This window comes from Panthera leo, chromosome D1 (genome assembly GCF_018350215.1).
Source record: "Panthera leo isolate Ple1 chromosome D1, P.leo_Ple1_pat1.1, whole genome shotgun sequence".
Lineage (NCBI taxonomy): Eukaryota > Metazoa > Chordata > Mammalia > Carnivora > Felidae > Panthera > Panthera leo.
The window spans coordinates 105260440-105280656 of record NC_056688.1 but is presented as its reverse complement, the minus strand read 5'-3'; the positions used below and the strand labels follow the sequence as shown (position 1 = coordinate 105280656).

General features: G+C 46.9%; 1 protein-coding gene across 4 annotated transcripts; it reads right to left on the bottom strand.

Moving 5' to 3' along the window:
• Nucleotides 1-903: 903 nt before the first annotated feature.
• TMEM138 (transmembrane protein 138) lies at nt 904-20150 on the bottom strand. 4 transcript variants are annotated; one of them, XM_042906123.1, is made up of 6 exons: nt 20043-20150; nt 17514-17780; nt 16245-16416; nt 15018-15093; nt 14637-14745; nt 904-937 (listed from the first exon to the last, which is right to left on the bottom strand). In XM_042906123.1, the coding sequence occupies exons 2-6, from the start codon at nt 17639-17641 to the stop codon at nt 919-921; spliced, it is 504 nt and encodes a 167-aa protein (XP_042762057.1). In that variant the 5' UTR covers nt 17642-17780; nt 20043-20150; the 3' UTR covers nt 904-918. The 4 variants fall into 4 exon arrangements, with proteins under 4 accessions (XP_042762057.1, XP_042762054.1, XP_042762056.1 ...); XM_042906120.1 differs by lacking the exon at nt 904-937 and adding an exon at nt 11830-14143; XM_042906122.1 differs by lacking the exons at nt 904-937; nt 20043-20150 and adding exons at nt 11830-14143; nt 19945-20032.
• Between the last annotated feature and the right edge of the window lie 67 nt (nt 20151-20217).

Below are 20217 nucleotides of genomic sequence, written 5' to 3'. Positions count from 1 at the left end.
CCGATTACGTTTCCCTCCCCTGTCCTCTGTCTTCCGGTCTCGGCTCGTGCCTCCCATTGTTAGGAACTTAACCGCAAGTTGGAGGTTTTCTTTAGCACCGGTGAAAAAAAGCAGAGACTAAAGTGGGGAAAGGTGGAAAGGGATGTACCAACAAAGGGCCACCTTCACCTCCACTTCCTTACCTCCACTGCCTGCCAGATAAGAGCCATTAGGCAGGTTCCTCCGAGCCTCACCTGTCCCATCTGAGAAGGAAGGTGGGCCAGCTGCTGGTTCTTGTACTTAAAATTCTGAGGGGGGAAACACAACGACATCCACTCATTTGCATACTGTAAACAGCTTCCGGCAGGCTACCGTGGTTAAGCTGAGTAGTTGCCAACAGAGAAAACGTGGCCTGCAGCCTGGAATACTGCAGCTGGCCCTTTAAGAAAAACGTTGTCACCCCTGTCATAGAGGATGGCGAGGAGTAAAATTGCCACGACTCTGTAGGCGCCCAGAGTAGGGGATAAGACTGAATTGCTCACAGCACAGCAAGCAGCGGGAACATACCTGGTTTCCCGGCACTCAAGTCCTGTGAGCCCAGATAGAGGTGCACACAATAGATGCCACAGCTGAGAAGCCCAGGGCAAGGACTTAGCACGTTTCTGAGCAAGCAGCTAATAAGCCAGGGCGCCTGGAGGAGGGAGCAATTACAATGTAGTTATGTATCCAGTAAGGGATTAAGATCCAAAATCTATAGAGAATTTATACAGCTCAGTAACAAAACAGACAAAAATCTAATGAAAAAAACGGGCAGAGGACCCGAACAGGATTTTTCCAAACACGACCTACCGATGGCCCGCAGGCACATGGAAAGATGCTCAACGTCACTAGTCATCGGGGAGATGTAAGTCAAAACCACAATGAGACGTCACCTCACACCTATCCGAATGGCTGGTATCTAAAGGACAAGAAATAACAAATGTTGACAAGATGCGGAGGAAAAGGGAACCCTCGTGCACTTGGTGGTGGGCATGTTATATTAACGCGGCCCTTCTAGAAAACGTGGAGGTTCCTCAAAAAATAAAACATGGAAATACCACATGGCCCAGTAACTCCACTACTGGGTATTCGTCCCAAGAAAACAAAAGCACTAATTTGGAAAGACAGATACATCGCTGTGTTCACTGCAACGTTGTTCGCAATAGCTAAATATAGAAAGACTAAGCGTCGGTCAACAGATGAGTGGAGAAAGCAGATGTGCTCTTTCCATATATTCAATGGAATACTACTCGGCCATAAAAGACATCTTGCCATTTGCAACAACATGGATAGAGCTTAAGGGTATTATGCCAAATGAAATAAGTCAGAGAAAGACAATTCCTGGCTGAGTCCACTTACAGGTGGGATCTAAAAGGAAACAAAACAGGGGTACCTACGTGGCTCAGGTGAGCAACTCTTGAAGACTCTTGACTTCAGCTCAGGTCATGACCTCACAGTTCGTGAGTTCGAGCCCTGCATCAGGCTCTGCGCTGACAGCACACAGCCTGCTTTGGATTCTTTCTCCGTCTCTCTCTACCCCTCCCCTGCTCTCTCTCTCTCTCTCTTTCTCAAAATAAACTTTAAAAAAAATGAACAAACAAAACTCATAGATACAAAGAATAATTTGATGGTTGCCAGACGGGAGGATGTGAGGGTGAGTGGTGGGCAAAATGGGTTAAGGGGATCGAGAGATACAAACTTCCAGTTATAAAACAAAGTAGTCATGGGGATGTAATGTACATCATGCTAACGTATAGTCAATAATATTGTATTGCGAATTTGAAAGTTGTGAAGAAAATCTTAAAAGTTCTCATCACAAGAAAAAAATTTCACCATCGATATGTTAAATATAGACTTTTTTTTTTCTTTTTTGGTAGATACTCCGTCAGATTAAGAAAGTCCCTTCTCGTGGCTGAGTGGCTCAGTTGGTTAAGCATCTGACTTCGACTGAGGTCATGATCTCATGGTTGGTGAGTTCAAACCCTGCGTGGGGCTCTGTGCTGACAGCTCAGAGCCTGGAGCCTGCTTTGGATTCTGTGTCTCCCTCACTCTCTGTCCTTTCCCCACTCACATTCTATCTCTCTCTCAAAAAAAAAAAAAAAAAAAAAAAAAAACAAACATTAAAAAAATTTTTTTAAGTCCCTTCTCTTCCTCGTTTGCTGGCAGGCTGATGATATATTTTATTGAATGCTTTCTCTGCATCTATTGAGATGATCATATTTTACCCTTTTATTCTGCTAATGGAATGAATTACATTGATTTCCAAAGGTTTAATTAGCCTTGCCTTCCTGGAAAGAAACCCATTTGGTGATGATACCATGCAGAAAACAGTTGACAGAGCAGGCCTGGGACTGCTATCCTTAGGAAGTCCTACTTGCAAAGCTTCGCCTTTGACCACTGTCTGGAAACTCGGATTTCAAAAACATTCCCACCAATCCAAAGTGGCTCACTGTGCCTACACTGTTCGTACAAACTATGTGGTTTCTGCTGAACACCTGTCTCCTTCCGGGAGTCTGGAGTTTTAGTAGGTGCCTATTAAGCAGAAGTTGTTTATGTAGCCAGCCCCCGGTAAAATCCTTGGACGCCCAAGTCTTTATTTATTTATTTTTAACGTTTATTTATTTTTGAGAGACAGAGAGAGATGGTGAACGAGCAGGGGAGGGGCAGAGAGAGAGAGGGAGACACAAAATCTGAAGCAGACTCCAGGCTCTGAGCTGTCAGCATGGATCCCAATGCGGGGCTTGAACCACGAACCGTGAGATCACGACCTGAACCGAAGTCAGTTGCTTAACTGACCGAGCCACCCAGGTGCCCCCTTGGACACCCAAGTCTTTAATGAGCCTCCCTGGTAGACAACACTTCCTACGTGTCGTCAGAACTTGCTGGCGGAATTAAGCACATCTTATGTGATTCCACTGGGAGAGGATTCTTGGAAGCTTGCTCCTGGTTTCCTCTAGACTTCACCTTTTCTTTTTGTGACTGTGCTTTGTATCATTTCATTGTAATAAATCAAAGCCACGGACAGGACTGTATGCTGAGTCCTGTGAGTCCTCCCAGCAAATCATTGAACCTGGGGGGTGGTCTTGGGGACGCTTGGTAGATATGTTACCCTTTTTATACATCATTGGACTTCATTTGCTAATATTTTGCTCAAGTTTTTACATATGTTATGAGAGATTGATCTGTGATTTTACTCTCTTGTAAGGACCTAGGTATTAAGGTTGAGTTGGCCACATAAAATGAAATGAGAAGTGTTCCTTCTTTTTCTGTTACATGAAAGAGATTGTGTAACAGAGGTTTATTTCTTTAGAAGAATAATTCACTGATGAAGCCATCTAAACCTGGAACTGTTTTTGTCAGAAATTTTATAATAACGAAATTTCTCTAATATGTATAGGATCATTTACATTTTCTACTTTTTGAGTAATGTTTGGGTAAATTTGTGTTTTTCAAAGATGTTCCCATTTTTTATAAATTTTCAAATGTGTTGGTGTGAAGTTTTTCATAACATCCATATATATGTGTGTGTGTATGTGTATATATACGTACATTTTTAAAAATTTTTTTTTAACGTTTTATTTATTTTTGAGACAGAGACAGAGCATGAACGGGGGAGGGGCAGAGAGAGAGGGAGACACAGAATCAGAAGCAGGCTCCAGGCTCTCAGCCATCAGCCCAGAGCCCGACACGGGGCTCGAACTCACGGACCGCGAGATCGTGACCTGAGCTGAAGTCGGATGCTCAACCGACTGAGCCACCCAGTCGCCCCTATACATACATTTTTTTAAAGTAAGTTTTACACCCAACATGGGGCTTGAACTCACGACCCTGAGATTAAGAGTCACATCTCTACCAACCAAGCCAGTCAGGAACTCCATCAGCCTCATATTTTGTAATGCCTATGGGATCTGTAATTCTGTAATGATGTCTTTTTTCTTCCTGATAATTTTATTTCTTATTTTTGATAGGTGTTTATCAATGTTATTAATCTTTCCAAAGAACCAACTTCTGGGTTTGGTTTTCTTCCCTTTATATTTGTTTTCTATTTTATAGATTTCTGCTCTTCCTCATTTCCTTCCTTATAGGACTCGGTGTTCTTTTTGAGATGGAAACTGAAAGCTTACCTTTTCAGTCTTTCTTCTCTGTTTGTTTTAAGGCTATAAATTTCCCTCTACATGCTAATTTGGCTGCATCTTTGAATCCTATGCCCTGCTAAATCAAACTAACTTACTAGTTGTCATGCCTTTTTGCTTTTTCTTTAGGAATTTTTATGTTCACTGTGATCATTTTCAACTAAGGACAGTTTTCCTTCTTTCTTTTCAATATGTAGGGCTTTTTGGGGTGCCTGGGTGGTTCAGTCAGTGGAGTGTGTGACTCGTGATCTCAGGGTCATGAGGTCAAGCCCCGTGTTGCGTCTAGAGCATACTTTAAAAAAATATACATGCCTTTTATTTATTTTCCTTTCTCCTACTGCTCAGGCTGAGCCATCTAGTACAATGTTGAATAGATGTAGTATTAAGTGGATGAAATGTGCTTTTTCCCTGATTTTAGAAAACATTCAGTCTTCTGCCACAGTAGGTTAATTACAGGCATTTCAGAAATGCCAGTTACCAGTAAATGGATTTCTCTCCTCTTCTTAGTTTACAGAGTATTTTCATCATGAATGGGTATTGAATGTTGTCACAGCTACATCTGTTTAATGATCAAATGCCTTTTTTCCGTTATTCTATCGAGTTGGTGAATTGCACTCATTGATTTTTAGATGTTAGACCAATTTTATATTCCTGGGATAAACTCCACTTGTTTATGATGTGTTGTTATTCTTTTTATATTGCCAGGTTCAATTTGCTAAAATTAAAAAAAATGTCTGCATCTATGTTCTTTTTTATTTTTTTAATATTTAGTTTGGAGAGAGCACAAGCAGGGGAGGGGCGGAGAGAGGGAGACAGAGGATCTGAAGCGGGCTCTGCACTGACAGGCTGACAGCAGTGAGCCTGATGTGGGGCTGGAACTCATGAACTGTGAGATGACCTGAGCCAAAGTTGGACTCTCAACTGACTAAGCCACCCAGGTGCCCCATGCATCTATGTTCTTGAAGGATATTGATCTTTAGTTTTATTTCCATGTGAAGTATTCATCAGTCTTGGTGTCAGGGTATCATAGAATCATTTGAATTGGGAAATGTTTCTCCTCTTCTATTTTCTTTTTTAAGTTTATTTATTTTTGAGAAAGAGAGAACATGAGCAAGGGGGGAGGGGGTGGTGCAGAGAGAAGGAGAGAGAGAGTCCCAAGCAGGCTCCATGCTGTCAGCACAGAGCACGACCCGGGGCTCAAACTCATGAAACTGAGATCATGACCTGAGCCCATATCAGGAGTCAGACACTTAACTGACTGAGCCACCCACGTGCCCCTCTCCTTTTCTGTTTTCTGAAAGAGCTTGTTTCTTCTTTAAATGTTTGATAGAATTCATCAGTGAAGTTGTCCATACCTGAAGTTTTCTTTGTGGGAAAACTTTTCATTATGAATTTAATTTCTCTTTTTTCTTCGGCCAGTTTTGGTGATTTGTGTCTTTTAATGAATTCGTTCACTTCATAACACTTGTCAAATGTATTGGCATAAAATTGTCTATACACAACAACTTTATGATCCTTTCAATATGCATAGTATCTATAGGAACATTCTGTCTTTCATTTTTAATATGTGTCTTCTCTTTTTCTCGATCCGTCTGGGTAAAGATTTATCAATTAACTTTTCAAAGAATTAACTTTGATTTTATATATATTTTTATTCTTTGTCCATGTTCTCTTTAGTTCTGGTGTTTTATTCTTCTTTGTACTTTGCTCTTTTTTCTGGTTTAAGATAAAAACTTAGACCATGGATTGTAGATCTTTTTTTCTATTTTTAGAGAGACAGCATGAGTGGGGATGAGGGAGAGAGAGAGAGAGAAATCTTTATTTTTTTTTAACAATATTTATTTATTTATTTTTGAGAAGGGATGGGGAGGGGCAGAGGGAGAGGGAGACAGAGAATCCCAAGCAGGCTCCAAGAGACGGTCATCGAAGGGCTCGATGGGGGGGCTCGACCCCACGAACCGTGAGATCATGACCTGAGCTGAAATCAAGAGCCGGACGCCCAACTGAATAAGCCACCCAGGGGCCCCCAGATCTTTTTTTTTCTATAAAAGCTGCGTCACAGGCATTTAAAAATGTTTACGTTTCATTAGTATTCCGTTCAAAGGACTTTCTAACTTCCCTTCTGAGGTCTTCTTTGATCTGTGGATTGTTTACAAGTGCTATTATTTACTTTCTAAATATGTAGTGGTTTCTCAGTGTGGCAGTTATCACTATATTGTCCCTCAGCCCCAGATTCACCTGTCAGTACCTGTTCTGTGACAGTGGACTGGACTCTAAGCATTTCGCCCTTACAGTGAGCATGATGATAAGAGGACGCTAGAGGGACATTGCAGGAAGAAGGGGGCTTTCGTCCTGGTTCCAGTGTGCTGCGTTTTTATTGTTCTTGCTCTCGCTGCACAGTCTGTCACGCCAGACGTGTGTAGGGGGGGGGACAGCTGTGTGCTAAGAGGGGAGGGGCCCGCAGCCGTCTTTTAGCCTCCGCCCCAGGCTTGGGATCCCCTTGCCGCAGCCTCACACCAGCCGGATCCCTCTGTACTCCTGCCCACCAGCTTCAGCTTGCTGCACCCCAGAGGGAGTTGCCCAGAACTTTCCCGATACGGACACCGCAGGCTCTAGACCAGCCCCGTGCAGGAGTGCCTCGACTGCTCTGCACACCCGCCCACCAGCCTTGGCTCACCCACACCCTGGAGCCTTGTTTCCCAGGACCCTCCCGACAGAGACGTCATGTACATACACCATGTACTCCGTACAGGACTGCGTCTGATCAAGATACCCATTTCGCAGCAGAGCAAGTGTGGCCAGGGGCTTCTGCCCTTGGAATTAACAAGTCTTCCCGCACGTGCATCACTACCTGGAACCAGGGGGCTTAACTGCAAAGCGGAACAGCTTACAGAAGACCCGGTTATGGCACCAGTTGGGAGACAACACCATGAAAGGATGAGGGTTGATTTACAGAATGAAGTAGGTCTTTGAATCAGAGGCCATTTGATGGTGCCGTCAGCCCCCTGGCCAGCAAACACGGGGCCAGGAACGACGGGACGGGAGTAGGAATGACTCTCCTATTATACCTTCCCCACCCGTAGAGTTTTTGCCTCTTATCCTGAAAAGTTAGAGCCTGCTGATTTGGAGACATTAGTTCCCAAGTGAGGAATGGCCCAGAAGGGGGCACGAGGATGGTACCACTGAATTGGAAGATGGGACTGCCACGTGGCCATTCTGGGCTCCTTATGCCACTAAACCAATGGGCAAGGAAAAGGGAAGGGGTCCAATCTACTGGCCGGAGTAACTGATCCTGGTTCTCAAGGGAAAATTCCACCGCTGCTACACAATGGAGGTGACAAAGACTATGTCTGGAGCCTAGAGGAGCCTCTGGGGCGCCTCCCAATACATCCATGCTCCACGCAAAGCAGGGCAGTTAAAGACAAGCATCGCTCAGAATGAGCGTTTGCCTCACTCTACTGGGTTAAAGAGCCCCGAGCGGCAGACTCTCAGCCAAGGAAAAGGGAAACATGGAGGGGGTAGCTGAAGAAGGCTGCCATGGATATCAGCTCCGACCTCGTGACCAGTTACAAAGAGACCAATTACGGGGCGCCTGGGTGGCTCAGTCGGTTGAGCGTCCGACTTCGGCTCAGGTCACGATCTCGCGGTCTGTGAGTTCGAGCCCCACGTCGGGCTCTGGGCTGATGGCTCGGAGCCTGGAGCCTGCTTCCGATTCTGTGTCTCCCTCTCTCTCTGCCCCTCCCCCATTCATGCTCTGTCTCTCTCTGTCTCAAAAATAAATAAACGTTAAAAAAAAAAAAAAGAGACCAATTACAAAAACGAGGACCGTAGTGGTTTCGCATGGGTTTCTTTGGTTCTTGTATGTGTTCATTTGCATCTACTGACCATTTTCCCCCTTTCACTTCCCATTTTATGTACAAACTGTAGGTCAGCTTTGTGATCTAATCTTTAGGTAAGAGAATATTTAGTGCAACCATGACCAAAACTGTAGGGTGATTACTATAGCCAGCTCTGGATACAGTGACTGTTGGGACTGTGTCTTCTCCTTTGGGGGGAAGGGGGAGAACATCACTTGGAAGGATAGATCGATCTTGTTGGTAGGAACAGAACTGATGGGGGAGTTCAAACAGGTGCAGAAGGGTGCATACGCAATCTGAGTAGCCAGAAAGACGGATTCTATTATCTACTTTTTGCCTCTGAGCTCCACATTCACCCTTCAGTATGTTAGTGGACTGGCAGTGGTTCTTCCTTTACAGCGAGCATGAGCATGATGTTAGCTTTGTCAGTAGAGGGCGCCGGAGGGACACTGAAGGAAGGAAAGGACTGGTCTTTCTAGGCTCCAGTGAGCTCTGGTTTGCTTTTCCTTGCTCCTGCCCTGGCCCGTCAGCACTGCAGGTGCACAGGGGGGCAACAGGTGAAGCAGGCACTCCCTCAGCAACCTTGCAGACCTGGTCCAGGCCCAGTGACTACTTTGCTGCGGCCCTCCTGTCAAGGATACTGCTTGCCCTGGGGCAAGGGCTTGCCCTGGGGCACCTCCCTAATTCTATGCATCTGCGCCCCTCAGCCTCTTACCTACGCCTGGGACGATTTTCCCCAAAGCCTTCCAGGCATGGACACTGTGTACCCACAGCAATGCCCCAACTCTCTCTGTACATTTGCTCACCAACCTTGGCTCTTCTCCCCACTGATTCCCCCCCCCCCCCCCCCCCCCACCATGTGGAGGTCATGCGCTTTGGGCCTCGCACACATAGGACACTCTTAACTCCTTTGGTCACCTTCCCAACAGCTTTGACCCACCTGCGGACACTGTGTGCTCTGGGCCTGGTGCCTGCAGGTGGTGTCCTTACCGCCCCGTGCACCTGCTCACCAGCCTCAGCTTCCCTGTGTCCTGGAGGGCTTGTTTCTTGCCTAACAACTGCGAAGCAGCTCTGGCCTGGGCAAACCAGTGAACTTGTCTACACCCGGTGGGCTGTGGTGAGGTCTAACCCCCGGCCTTGGGGGCTGGGGACTCTGCCAAGCTTGTCTTCCCTTGGGTACTCTCCTTCAGCCCTCAGGTACCCTTTTAGAATTCTCTCTACATCTTTTGTCGTTAACTTAATGATTCTTTACAGTCAACTTGTCGTGTTTAAATGACCATGTGGTTTCTATCTCCTGATTGGACCTCGACTGACCACCTGGCTGTCTTATTGTTACTGATTTCTAGCTCGATCCCATTATTATCAAAGAACTTACTCTCTATCCTTTTAAATTTATTGTTTCTTAAATGCATTGAGAATTGTTTTATGGCCCAGCGTATACTGGCCAATATTCTGCGTACTTGAAAACAATGTGCATACTACACTCATATGTCTTGGAAAGAAATTAACAGGAAAAAAGGAAAAATTTAACTAGACACGGTTTCTGATGTGCTCTATTCCTTTCTGAGGATCTGAGTTTCCATCTGTTGTCGTTTCCCTCGAGCCAAAGAACTCCTTCAGCATTTCTTGGCAACTAATTCTCTTTATCTGCAAATGTCTTTTATTTGCAAATGTCTTTATTTCAGAAATCCAGGATTTCTGTTTTTCAAAAATAATTGGTTTCTGTGCTGAGGTCACCTACCATTTTGCTGACAATGGATTTCCATTGCTGCTTTAATACCCTTGTCTGTTAATTCCAGGATCTGGTTCGTCTCAGTGTCCGTGTCAGTTCTGAATGCTGAAATGTGGACACTCCGGTTTCTGTTACTTGTGTCTGCAAAGAGCCATGTTCCTTTGGTTGCATCAGGTAATCAGCCTGGCTGGATACACACCGCAGGCCACACTTACTGGGTGACGACTCCAATCTCAGTCTCCATCTGTCTTTGGCCGAGCGGCCTTGAGTCTGGCTTGCACATGCGTGGTCCAGAGCCTGGGCAGAAATGTGGACAGATAGAATCTGGGGATTCCCGCCTGTCTGGCTCCTCCCCTTCTGAGATTCTCATCTTTCTTGCCAGCGGCTCCGGTTGCCCGGGCTCGGGGCTATGGTACTGGGATTTTCCGCCAGCGTATTGTATGTGTCACTTTGTCTACTACCAAGCTACAAGGAGCACAAATAGGGAATTTTCTCGCATAGTTCTCCTCTTCTGAGTGTGGACTGCCCATCAACCTTTCCCTTCAATCTCCAGTATCTTCAAGGAGCTGTTTGGGCTCAGTCGGTTAAGCATCCAACACTTGATTTCAGCTCAGGCCCTGATCTCATGGTTCGTGAGTTCAAGCCCTGCGTCGGGCTCTGCACTGTCAGTAAGGGGCCTGCGTGGCATTCTTTCTCTCCCCCCCCTTTTTGCTCCTCCCCGACTTGCACATGGGTGCTTGCTCTCTCAAATAAATAAATAAGTAAGTAATAGTGTCTCTAGATGTTTTTTCCTCTACTCTTTTCTCTGCAAGGCAGATAACTCACTCAGGAACTACATGGTTTGAGGCTGCACTCCAGTTTTGATAGGTACCAGTCTACCTGTTTCATCGTGTTCCTGGTAAGGGGTCCTCCAGAGCTTTTTATCTGCTTACCCGTTCCCTCCTGGATTCTAATTATCAGCTCCATAAATCTGCCAAAAATTCTGTTCTGCTTCTCAGAGCTTTGAGGCTTAGCTTTTGATAGCCTCTGGCCCGAAGATTAGGTAAATATCTTGAGGAGATAATGTTTTAAGGCTCCTCTAGCCCTCGATTTTGCTCCTCCAGTGTGATAAGACCACTAAGCTCGGCTGGCCTCTTGGTTTCCTGGCTATGTAACCCGCATCTGGGAAATGCTTGGATTCCTAGCTTCTTGCTCAAACCCAGAATCGGCAAACGCCCCCTGGGAAAAATCTGCCGCAAACTGTCAGCTCGCTTCTCTGTGAATCTCCCTGCTGTAGAATTTTAGGTCCCCCAATCCTCTTTCCTTTGGTAATTCTCTGAAGCCCTTTTAAGAGACGATTTTTTGTAGTTTATCTTTTTGGGGTTTTTTCTAGTTACTGGCTGGAGCACTGGTCAGCCAGCAGAAACTGCATGCTATTAAGTCTTTAAGCACTTGTAAAATTCTTTTCTTTCCTCTGAACTTTGAAAGCTGACTGTCCCCAGGGAGTTAATTTAACATCACATTTAAAAAACACATTCCTACTGCTGAGTTGGGGGTGGGGGGATGGGGAGTAAACTGGTTTATGGCATATTCCCCATAATCACACCTGCATTGAAAATATATACACATATCATCCAAGATTTGAAATAAATGGCTGGGATAGGATGATGACAACTGTTTTGTTCTTGTCTTTTGTATATTTTTTTTGTAAAAATGTTTCTGACATGTTAACAGTGTTTATAAGAAGTATATAAGTAAATGTAGATTGTCAGGGGTGGGGGGAGGAAGGAACTCAGTGGCTGAGATACAGCAATGGAAAGATTAATTGCATAGACCCTTTTAGAACTTGAATTTTGTACCACATGAACATATTAAGTGTGTGTGCGCGCGCACACACACACACACACACACACACACCCCTTACACGGTTTATTTGAACATTGTACTTTTTCAATAACTGTTAAAATATGTTTTTTTTTGAGAGAGACAAAGAGAATCCCAAGCAGACTGTGGTGTCAGCACAGAGCCCAACGCAGGGCTCAAACCCACGAACCCGTGAGATCATGACCTGAGCTGAAATCAAGAGTCGGACACTTAACCGATTGAGCCCCCCAGGCGCCCCTGATATCTGTTAAAGTCTCGACAGCACAGCAGATTACCTATAGTCTCTCTTTCCCCAGAACTTGATTCTAGGCTTCTAAACCAGGGCTCAACATACTACAGCCCGGGGCAAATCTAGCCTGTTTTTGCACAGCCCTTGAGCTAAGAGTAGCTTTACATTTTTTAAGTGGCTAAAAAAAAGTCTAAAGAAAAATACTTTGTGATACATGAACATGAAATGAAGTTCAAATTTCAGTGTCCATAGTTTTATGGGGACACAGCCACAGGCACTCGCTGACCTATCACCATGCTGCTCTCACGCTACGACGCTGAGGTTGCGCACAGGCGGCCCTCAGGATGTTCCAGACCGCCACAAGAAAAACATCACAATAGAGCGAGTTCAGTGAATGCTTTGGTTTCCTGGTGTATATCTAAGTTGTGCTCACACTACACTGCGGTCAAGCCAGTGTTAACTAGCATCATGTCTAAAAAAACTACGCATATACCTTAATTAAAAAATAATTGCTAAAAATTGCGAACCGTCACTCGAGCTTCCAGTGAGTTGTAATCGTTTTGCTTAAACCTCCTGAACCCACCTCCACTAGTTTCGGACTTTCCTTCTGAAGCCTCCTCACCTCTCTCAGCCCTCACAGAATTAAGGAGCGTTCAGGCCTTGCTGCAGGTTAGGCGCCGGCTTACAGGACTGTCGAGGCTGGTTTGGTCTTCTCTCCAGACCGCTCAGACTCTCTGGGAGCCAGCAACTAGGTGGCTTTGCTTCGTGTGTATGAACGCCAGAGTGGCGCTTTTCATTTCCTTTAGGAACTTCCCTTCGCATTCACAACTTGGCTCACCGCTCGGCCGAAGAGGCCTAGCTTTCGGCCCATCTTGGCTTTTGAAGCCCACCTTCCTCACTGAGCTCAGTCACGCTGGCTTTGGATTTTCAGTGACAGATGTGCACCTCTACCTTTCACTCGAACACTCAGAAGCCATTTAGGCTTATTCGGTGGCCTAACTCCAATAATAATGTTGTGTCTCAGGGAACAGGGAGGCCCGAGGAGAGGGAGGGAGATGGGGACAGCCAGTCGGTGGAGTGGTCACGACATGCCGCACACTTATGGCCTATATTTGCGTCTACCATGGGCGCGGCCCGCGGTGCCCCCAACGATTACAATAGTACAACAAGATCACTGAGCACACAGCACCACAGCAAATACATTAACAACGCAAGAGCTTGGAATATTTTGAGAATGACCAAAATTGACCCAGAGACATGAAGTGAGCAAATGCTGTTGGAAAAAATGGCGCCAACAGACTGGCTCGACACGGGGTTGCCACGAACCTTGTATTTATACGAAACACCACAGCACCTGTGAAGTACCGTAAAGGAAGGTGTGCTTATGGTTGCAACAGAGACCAGATTTGTGGCCCTTGAAATCTAAAATAACTACTATCTGGTGCCTCACAGAAAAAGGTTGCCAACCTCCGTGCTAAAGTACCTCTGAACAATGAGTTCCATAGAGCAACTTGCCGGTGGGGTAGACTGAATTAGCGGCCCTCCCTGTATCCGTGCCTCTTCCCAGGAAGCTTTGTAGTGCTTTCCCACTTGGACCCCGGGCTCAGTCATATGACTTGCTTTGACCAATGGGGGTCTAAGGGACACGATGAAAGCAGAGGGCTGAAGGAAGATTACACAATGGGGCTCATTCTTCTGCTCCTCGGCCGCTGTCATGTGAAGAGACCCAGGCTAGTCTTCTGAAGGATGAGTCATGAGAACCAGAACAGCCCAGTCATTCCAGCTGAGGCCGGCCCAGGTTAGCCAAGAGCCCCAAATCCCAAGATCATCACAGCCGCCTGGCTGACCCACAGCTGACCACAGACACATGAGCAAGCCCGGCAGATATCACCTGAACCAGCCCGACCAGCTGAACCCCGAGACTCCAGAGCCACGTAACTGTTCGTTGTTACGCACCAGTGAAGTTTCGTGGTAGTGTTACACACTATTCTGACAACAGAAAACGGATACTACGGGCACATGCACTTTAAAATTTTCTTTTGCCAAAGCAGGCTAAGGAACATTTTTATTCTTCTGAGGGCAGTTTAGGGTCCTAATGGCAGGGAGACTCTGGATAAAGCACAGAAGTTTGGAACTCCAAGGGTCGGGGTGGGGCGTCAGATTACATCCCGAATTCCTATAAAAATAGCTTATACTCATAATGGCACTCAATCAATATCTGTATTTGTTCTGTGGCTCAAGAAGACGCTAGGTTAGGACTTGACACGCCTCTTATCTGCGAAGAGATGTAGCTAGACAGACTCCACCATTTCTGGAAAAAGAATTCAATTTATTTCCTATTTATAAAATGTAAAAAAAGCGCCTTGGGTATAAAATCTACATGTCTATGGTGTTATCAGTCAGGAGCTCAGAAATGACACTCTTTGCATCCTTCAGTCATTAATTAGTGTTTGGTGCAAAGAAGGTAGGTGCCAGGAGCCCCTCCTGGACCAGGCTAAGTGATAGCTCGCCAAGGATAAAGCCTCACCGCCTTCCGTGAGGAAGAGGAGTAGAGGGCAGAAAAGGAAAAGGGACCTGAGGTAGGAGGCCGGGGAGGGGTGTGTACTGAAATCTGTATTGGGAAACACTTTAACTTGCAAGAGGGAAGCTCTTCCTTCTGGACTGCAGAACACAAGTGGCCTGAGCCTGTCCTAGGAAAGTCAAGCTGCTTCCTGTGCACAGGGCCAACCCCCACCCCACAGGACCACAAGTGTAGCATCTGTCAGGAAGGAAAGGCCTCCATCAGTGTGACAAGAAGCGGTCACCTCCGGACTTGTGTGAACTCCCTGCGCAGCCATAACGAGTCCTGGTAGAAGCGAGGATCGCCCAGTCTCACGGCTGTCCGTTTGTAGAAGTAACAGTATAACACTGCCGCTGTGGATAAGTAGAGAAGAAGCTTCAGGGACGCTCCTGAGTATTCGTTTCAGGCTAAGAACAAAACCTACCAAGGCGGAGGGGCGCCCTGCCTCAGGATCTCCCAGTGACTCCCAGCAAGGGCAGTGGGCCATAATCTCTCCTGTTCTTGCCACGGCTGATCCACTCATCCCATGCTGGCCGTGATGGACGGGGAAGGCAGGATCAAGGCCCTTAGTAGCCTGAGCCAATGGTGGCACCAAAGTGAGGCCTGAGGTTGCTCTGGTCCTTACCTAATCTCTGGAATACAAACAGCGTTTGAAGTCCGTCTGTCCAGACAAAGCGGTTGGAATTTTTCCAGCGTAAGTTCTGCAGGAGACATGAGGAGACAGGGAAAGCTTAGCCACCAGATGAGGCCCTAGCATCTCCACCTTGGTTAGCTGCAGACATGCCACGTGGTTTTAAATCAGGCTAATCTCCCCCTCCTTTCTTCGCACAACCCCAAGTAGTGTTTCTCAAAGGAGCTTCAAACTCCCTTTTCTGCTGCAAAGGAAATATCCTTTTAACCCTGAAGGAGGAAGTTTGAACTAAGCTATTTATTTCCTTCCATTCCACAGCCTTTTCCAAGGAGAAGTGCTATACATTATCTCAGGAAGGAGTTCGGTGTGGTCACTGTCTTGCCTTGAAGATCTCAGGCTCGGTTCCTGTCAGATAAAGGCTTAGTGCTCTCAAGGTTTAATCAGATTAACAGCTTTACAGTACAAAGCCAGGACCTATTTTGGCCCCAGGAGCGAGAGCAGAGACAATCTTCTTCAGGAAGCACCTAGGGACTTTGGCACTGCTCCTTCTTTCCTGTGAGCTCTACTTGTCTCCCTGGAATAACAAGGGCAACTTAACAGACGGCTCAGTCTAAGAAGGTGGCATTAGTATAGGAACGACGAGAACCCTGAGGTTTTACTGTGTTCCATCAAAATGAGTACGTGAGAAACACAGGCCAGACCCAAACAGACAGAACCATTCATGAAGCAGGAGAAATCTGGAACCACGAAACCTGGCGTTTGCTCTGAGGCACATTGGAGAAGGGTTCTTCCAGTATAAGTGACGGGGACAGAGCAGAGGGCACGAAGCACTAAAGGGCAAGGGGCACTCTTGGCCTGGCCATTTCCCATAGGACACGAATGCCTAAGAATTCCCTGTCTCAACACCCACCTGCCCAAATAGCTAATGATAAAACGGATTCCACTTCCTGTTTTAGCTCTGGCTGGACTGTTTGGGGCAAAGATGAACTGAATATTCCAGAAATGGCCCCTGACTCTTGGATAAGGCAGTTCTTTAACACAAAAGGTTGGGCAGAGGTGCCTCATGGAGCTCTCACATGCCCAACCCCAGGCGGGACCACACTCATTTCACCGGTTTCCCATCAAGGATTCTTCGAGATGTAAAAGAATGATGCTGGCTTCCTCGAGAAAAAGCTACTCCTAGTCCCTTAAGGGTTCAGGAATTCAGAGCTCCGCTCTTACCATGACCCAGATGTGAAGGGAAATGCTGAGGGCGAAGTACACAGCTGTGAGGATGATGGTCCCTTTGAACTTATGGAATAGGAGGTTGACCAAGCCAGCCTGGAAGACGAAGGTGTTGAAGAACATGAGGAAAATGATGATGATGTTGAAAAGGATTGCGATATCCTGGATGCTGCAAACATAAAACAAAGCATAGCCAAATGGAGGTCTGTGGGACGACCCAAGAGCTGGCCCTGGGTCCTAATGGACACTATGAAGTCTGGCCTTCCCTGTGATCTAGACCTCCGGAAACTCCCCAGAGATAGCATGGACTTTGGGTCCCAAGTGACACAAGACTAAAACTACGGGCTGGCCCCATCACTTGAGCTGCAGTCCATAGACCAAGGCTTTCCTGCTCTGACACTCTTAACTTCTAGACGCTGGTGAGAAGACGGTTTCTTCTCTCTGTCCAAAGCTGGCCCCGCCTGTCGCATAACCTGGTCCTGTCAAACATTTTCATCTAGCAAGACGGCAACACCTTCCCCCCGATCTTTGCACAGACGGTGCCTTAGTGGCATTCAGGTCTCAGTTCAAGTGTCCCCTCTTCAGAAAGACTCTTCTTTAACCCTACGCCTAGGGTCGCCCTCCCCTCCCCACCCCCACCTACTTCACATCCATTGTAAACATTTATTACCCTATAAAATTATCTTGAAAAAAATGGGTTCATTGTCCCTCTCAATGGGAGGGGTCAATGGGGGCTTCTAGAATGGAAGCCATGTGAGAGCAGGAAATTATCAGGTTTGCCACTGCAACTAGAACACGGTCCGGCAGGCCAATGAATACCCGTCACATGTATTCATGCGACAGTGCCGAAGGAAGACGGTGCCGAAAACTAGTCTTCTGTCAAGAACTTGCCTCATGGAGTCTCTTTGTGCAGGAAAAATGCCAACCGCTTCCATACCATATAGAGAACTGATATGAGTACCCTTTTAACCTGCCATTTTGCAACCCACTTTCATGGCAGTGTAAGCCAAGATTTCTACTCACAGAGGAAGAAAATGACACGGTGAGCAGTCTGACCCTCTGACTGCTCCCTGTATCCCGGGCCCCTGCTAGAAGTATAGAAATGAAGGACCTCTGACATGTCTCCGTACCATGGAGTACCCAACATGGGTGAAATTTGATTTTCCCTGAGGTTTTTCCATCAGCTACTTTAAAACGCTAAATCATAATCGTCGGGGCCTTCTAACTGCTTGGGTTCAGCTGTCCAGTCCCACCCCCTGAACTCACATGAAGAGCACCAACTGGACGACAGGAGCCATTCGGAGTAGCTCCGAGAAGGAATTGACGAAGAGGTCATAGGACAGCAGCAGGAACTGCAGGGAGAGCACCAGGCTGTAGTTACTGGTCTGGAGCATCCTGCTGCTGCTTTGGTGGGCCCAGCGGGGCTCATTCCACAGTTACCCAGAAAACTGCTCCTGGCTTTCTCCCCAGCACTGAGGGAGAAGCACTAGTTCCTCAGAATCAGAGCTGTTCCCCTTGCTCTAAGACAAGGGCCTGTTGAGGACAAAACAAAACAAAACAAAACAAAACAAAAAGGTCGTTAGAAAGTCATTAATACAATATTCACTGAGGACCTACTACGTCCCAGGCAGCATTCTACGTGCTTGGGACACACCAATGACCAAAACCACTACCGCCACCAAAAAATCCACTAGTCCCTCCTTCTAGGGACTCTCACCCTCCAACTTTCTCCATTCCTGGAAGCTTCTAAGTGCAGAGCTCATTTTTTCCTTCCTTCCTTTCCTTTCTTCATTTTAATTTACTGGATTGCTGTAAGTAATCTCTACACCCAACATGGGGCTTGAATTCACAGCTCTGAAACCAAGAGTCACATGCTCCTCCGACTGAGCCAGCCAGGCGCCCCAACGCAGAACTCTTTCTAACTACTTTTGAGTTCAAAGGAATCCAGGAGTACTACAAAGAGTGACTGTCTTGCCATGTAGTAATATTAATTCTAATACTAATAGAAGTGGCAAACCTTTATATATCACAATATGCCAGGGACTTTAAAAAAAAAAATTTTTTTTTTTAACATTTATTTATTTTTGAGACAGAGAGAGACAGAGCATGAACGGGGAGGGTCAGAGAGAGAGGGAGACACAGAATCCGAAACAGGCTCCAGGCTCCGAGCTGTCAGCACAGAGCCCGATGCGGGGCTTGAACTCACAGACCGCGAGATCATGACCTGACCCGAAGTCGGACGCCTAACCGACTGAGCCACCCAGGCGCCCCTGCCAGGGACTTTTTTTGGGGGGCGGGGAGGGCCTCAAACTCATGACCCCAATATCAAGAGTCACCTGCTCCACCAACTGGGCCAGCCAGGCATCCCTGCCAGGGACTATCCTCAGCACTAACATTATTTAAATTTCATAATAACCCCATGAAGTAGAAGACACACTATCATTACGCTACCCATTTTACAGACAGGACACTTGAGGCTCAGAGAGGAGAAATTATTTGTCCAAGATCACATTGCCAGTAGCAGTGGCAGAGCTGGGATTCAGAATCAGGCAGCCTGGGTCCAGAGTCTGTGCTCTTAACTACTGCCCAAAGCTGCCTGTTATGTAACAGGCTGATATGTCACTAGGTGGGAAAGACGTTGGCACAGGAGAAGTGGGAAGAGGTGCGGGCAGAAAAGGCTGAGAGGAAATCGTGGTTTCCTGCAAAACTTTTATGTTTAAGGTGGCAGCCACATAGTGGCCCCGGGGAAGGTACATTCCAAGGCCCAAGGTGTCCTGTGACCCCTCCAGCCGGGTGAAATCTACAAACAAATTTCAAAATGCTGTGAAGTGTAAGAGAGTGAAATTAAATTAACATCTGTAAATCGGGGCACATGGATGGCTCAGTCGATCGAGTGTCCGACTTCAGCTCGGGTCATGATCTCACAGTTCTGGGTTCGAGCCCCACCCCCGTGGGGGCTCTGTGCTGACATCTTGGGAGCCTGGAGTCTGCTTCGGATTCTCTGTCTCCCTCTCTCTCTTTCTCGCTCTCAAAAATAAGTATATATTTAAAAAGTTTTAATTAACATCTATAAAGTGTTTTACAATTTATAAACTCTTTATATTCATTACATTATTTACTCCTACACCCATCTTGAGAAGGAGACAGTTATTACGAATATAATCCCCATATTATACAGTGGCTCTGAGAGGTTAGCAAACCGCATCCACCTCACCTGGTGAAGAAGTTCCCCCCCCCCCCCCCTTGAGTGGCTGCATGATGGCAATTTCACTCATTCGTCAAATAATATTGATAGCTATCACCCCCTACCAGCACTACGTTAACCTCAACCAGGTATAACTTCCTTTAGTCCTCGCAACTGCTCTGCAAGGTAGTTAAGAATGATCCCCCGTTCTAAAGACAAGAATACAGGGTCAGGGTTCAAGTCATTCCTCCAGGTAGCTGGTGAGCAGAGCCAGGGTTCACAACGGGGGGTGACACCAAAGCCCGCGCTCTAAGCTAGGACGGGCCACCACGGAGAGCTGTCGTGAGGAACCGGGACCCAGAAGCGCCCACCGCCAAATCTACGGGAAGGATGACCTCCGCTTTAGGGCAGCAGTGATGCGCGACAGAACGAAGCCGTCTTCGGCCCGTCCCACCGCTCGGCGCCGCGTTCCCTCTGTCCCCAGGGCAGTTTTCCTCACCCTTCCCAATTCACCTCAACACGGGGCTGTCTTGGCGAAACACCCAAACCCAAACAGCGACAACGAAAACTCCGACCCTGGTCCCTTTTCCCCACTCCTCAAGCACGCTCACCTCGAAGACCCAACGTCGGTTGTCATGGGGACGCCGGCCTGGCTTCCGGAAAGAGGGTTTAAATCCCGGAAGTAGATGGCGGACGCGGGCGCCGTCCGTGCCGGGCTGTCCGCGGGTCCTCGGCTTGCCCTCCGCGCTCTGTGGCCAGCCCGGCCGCCATGTTTGGGCCCCCGCT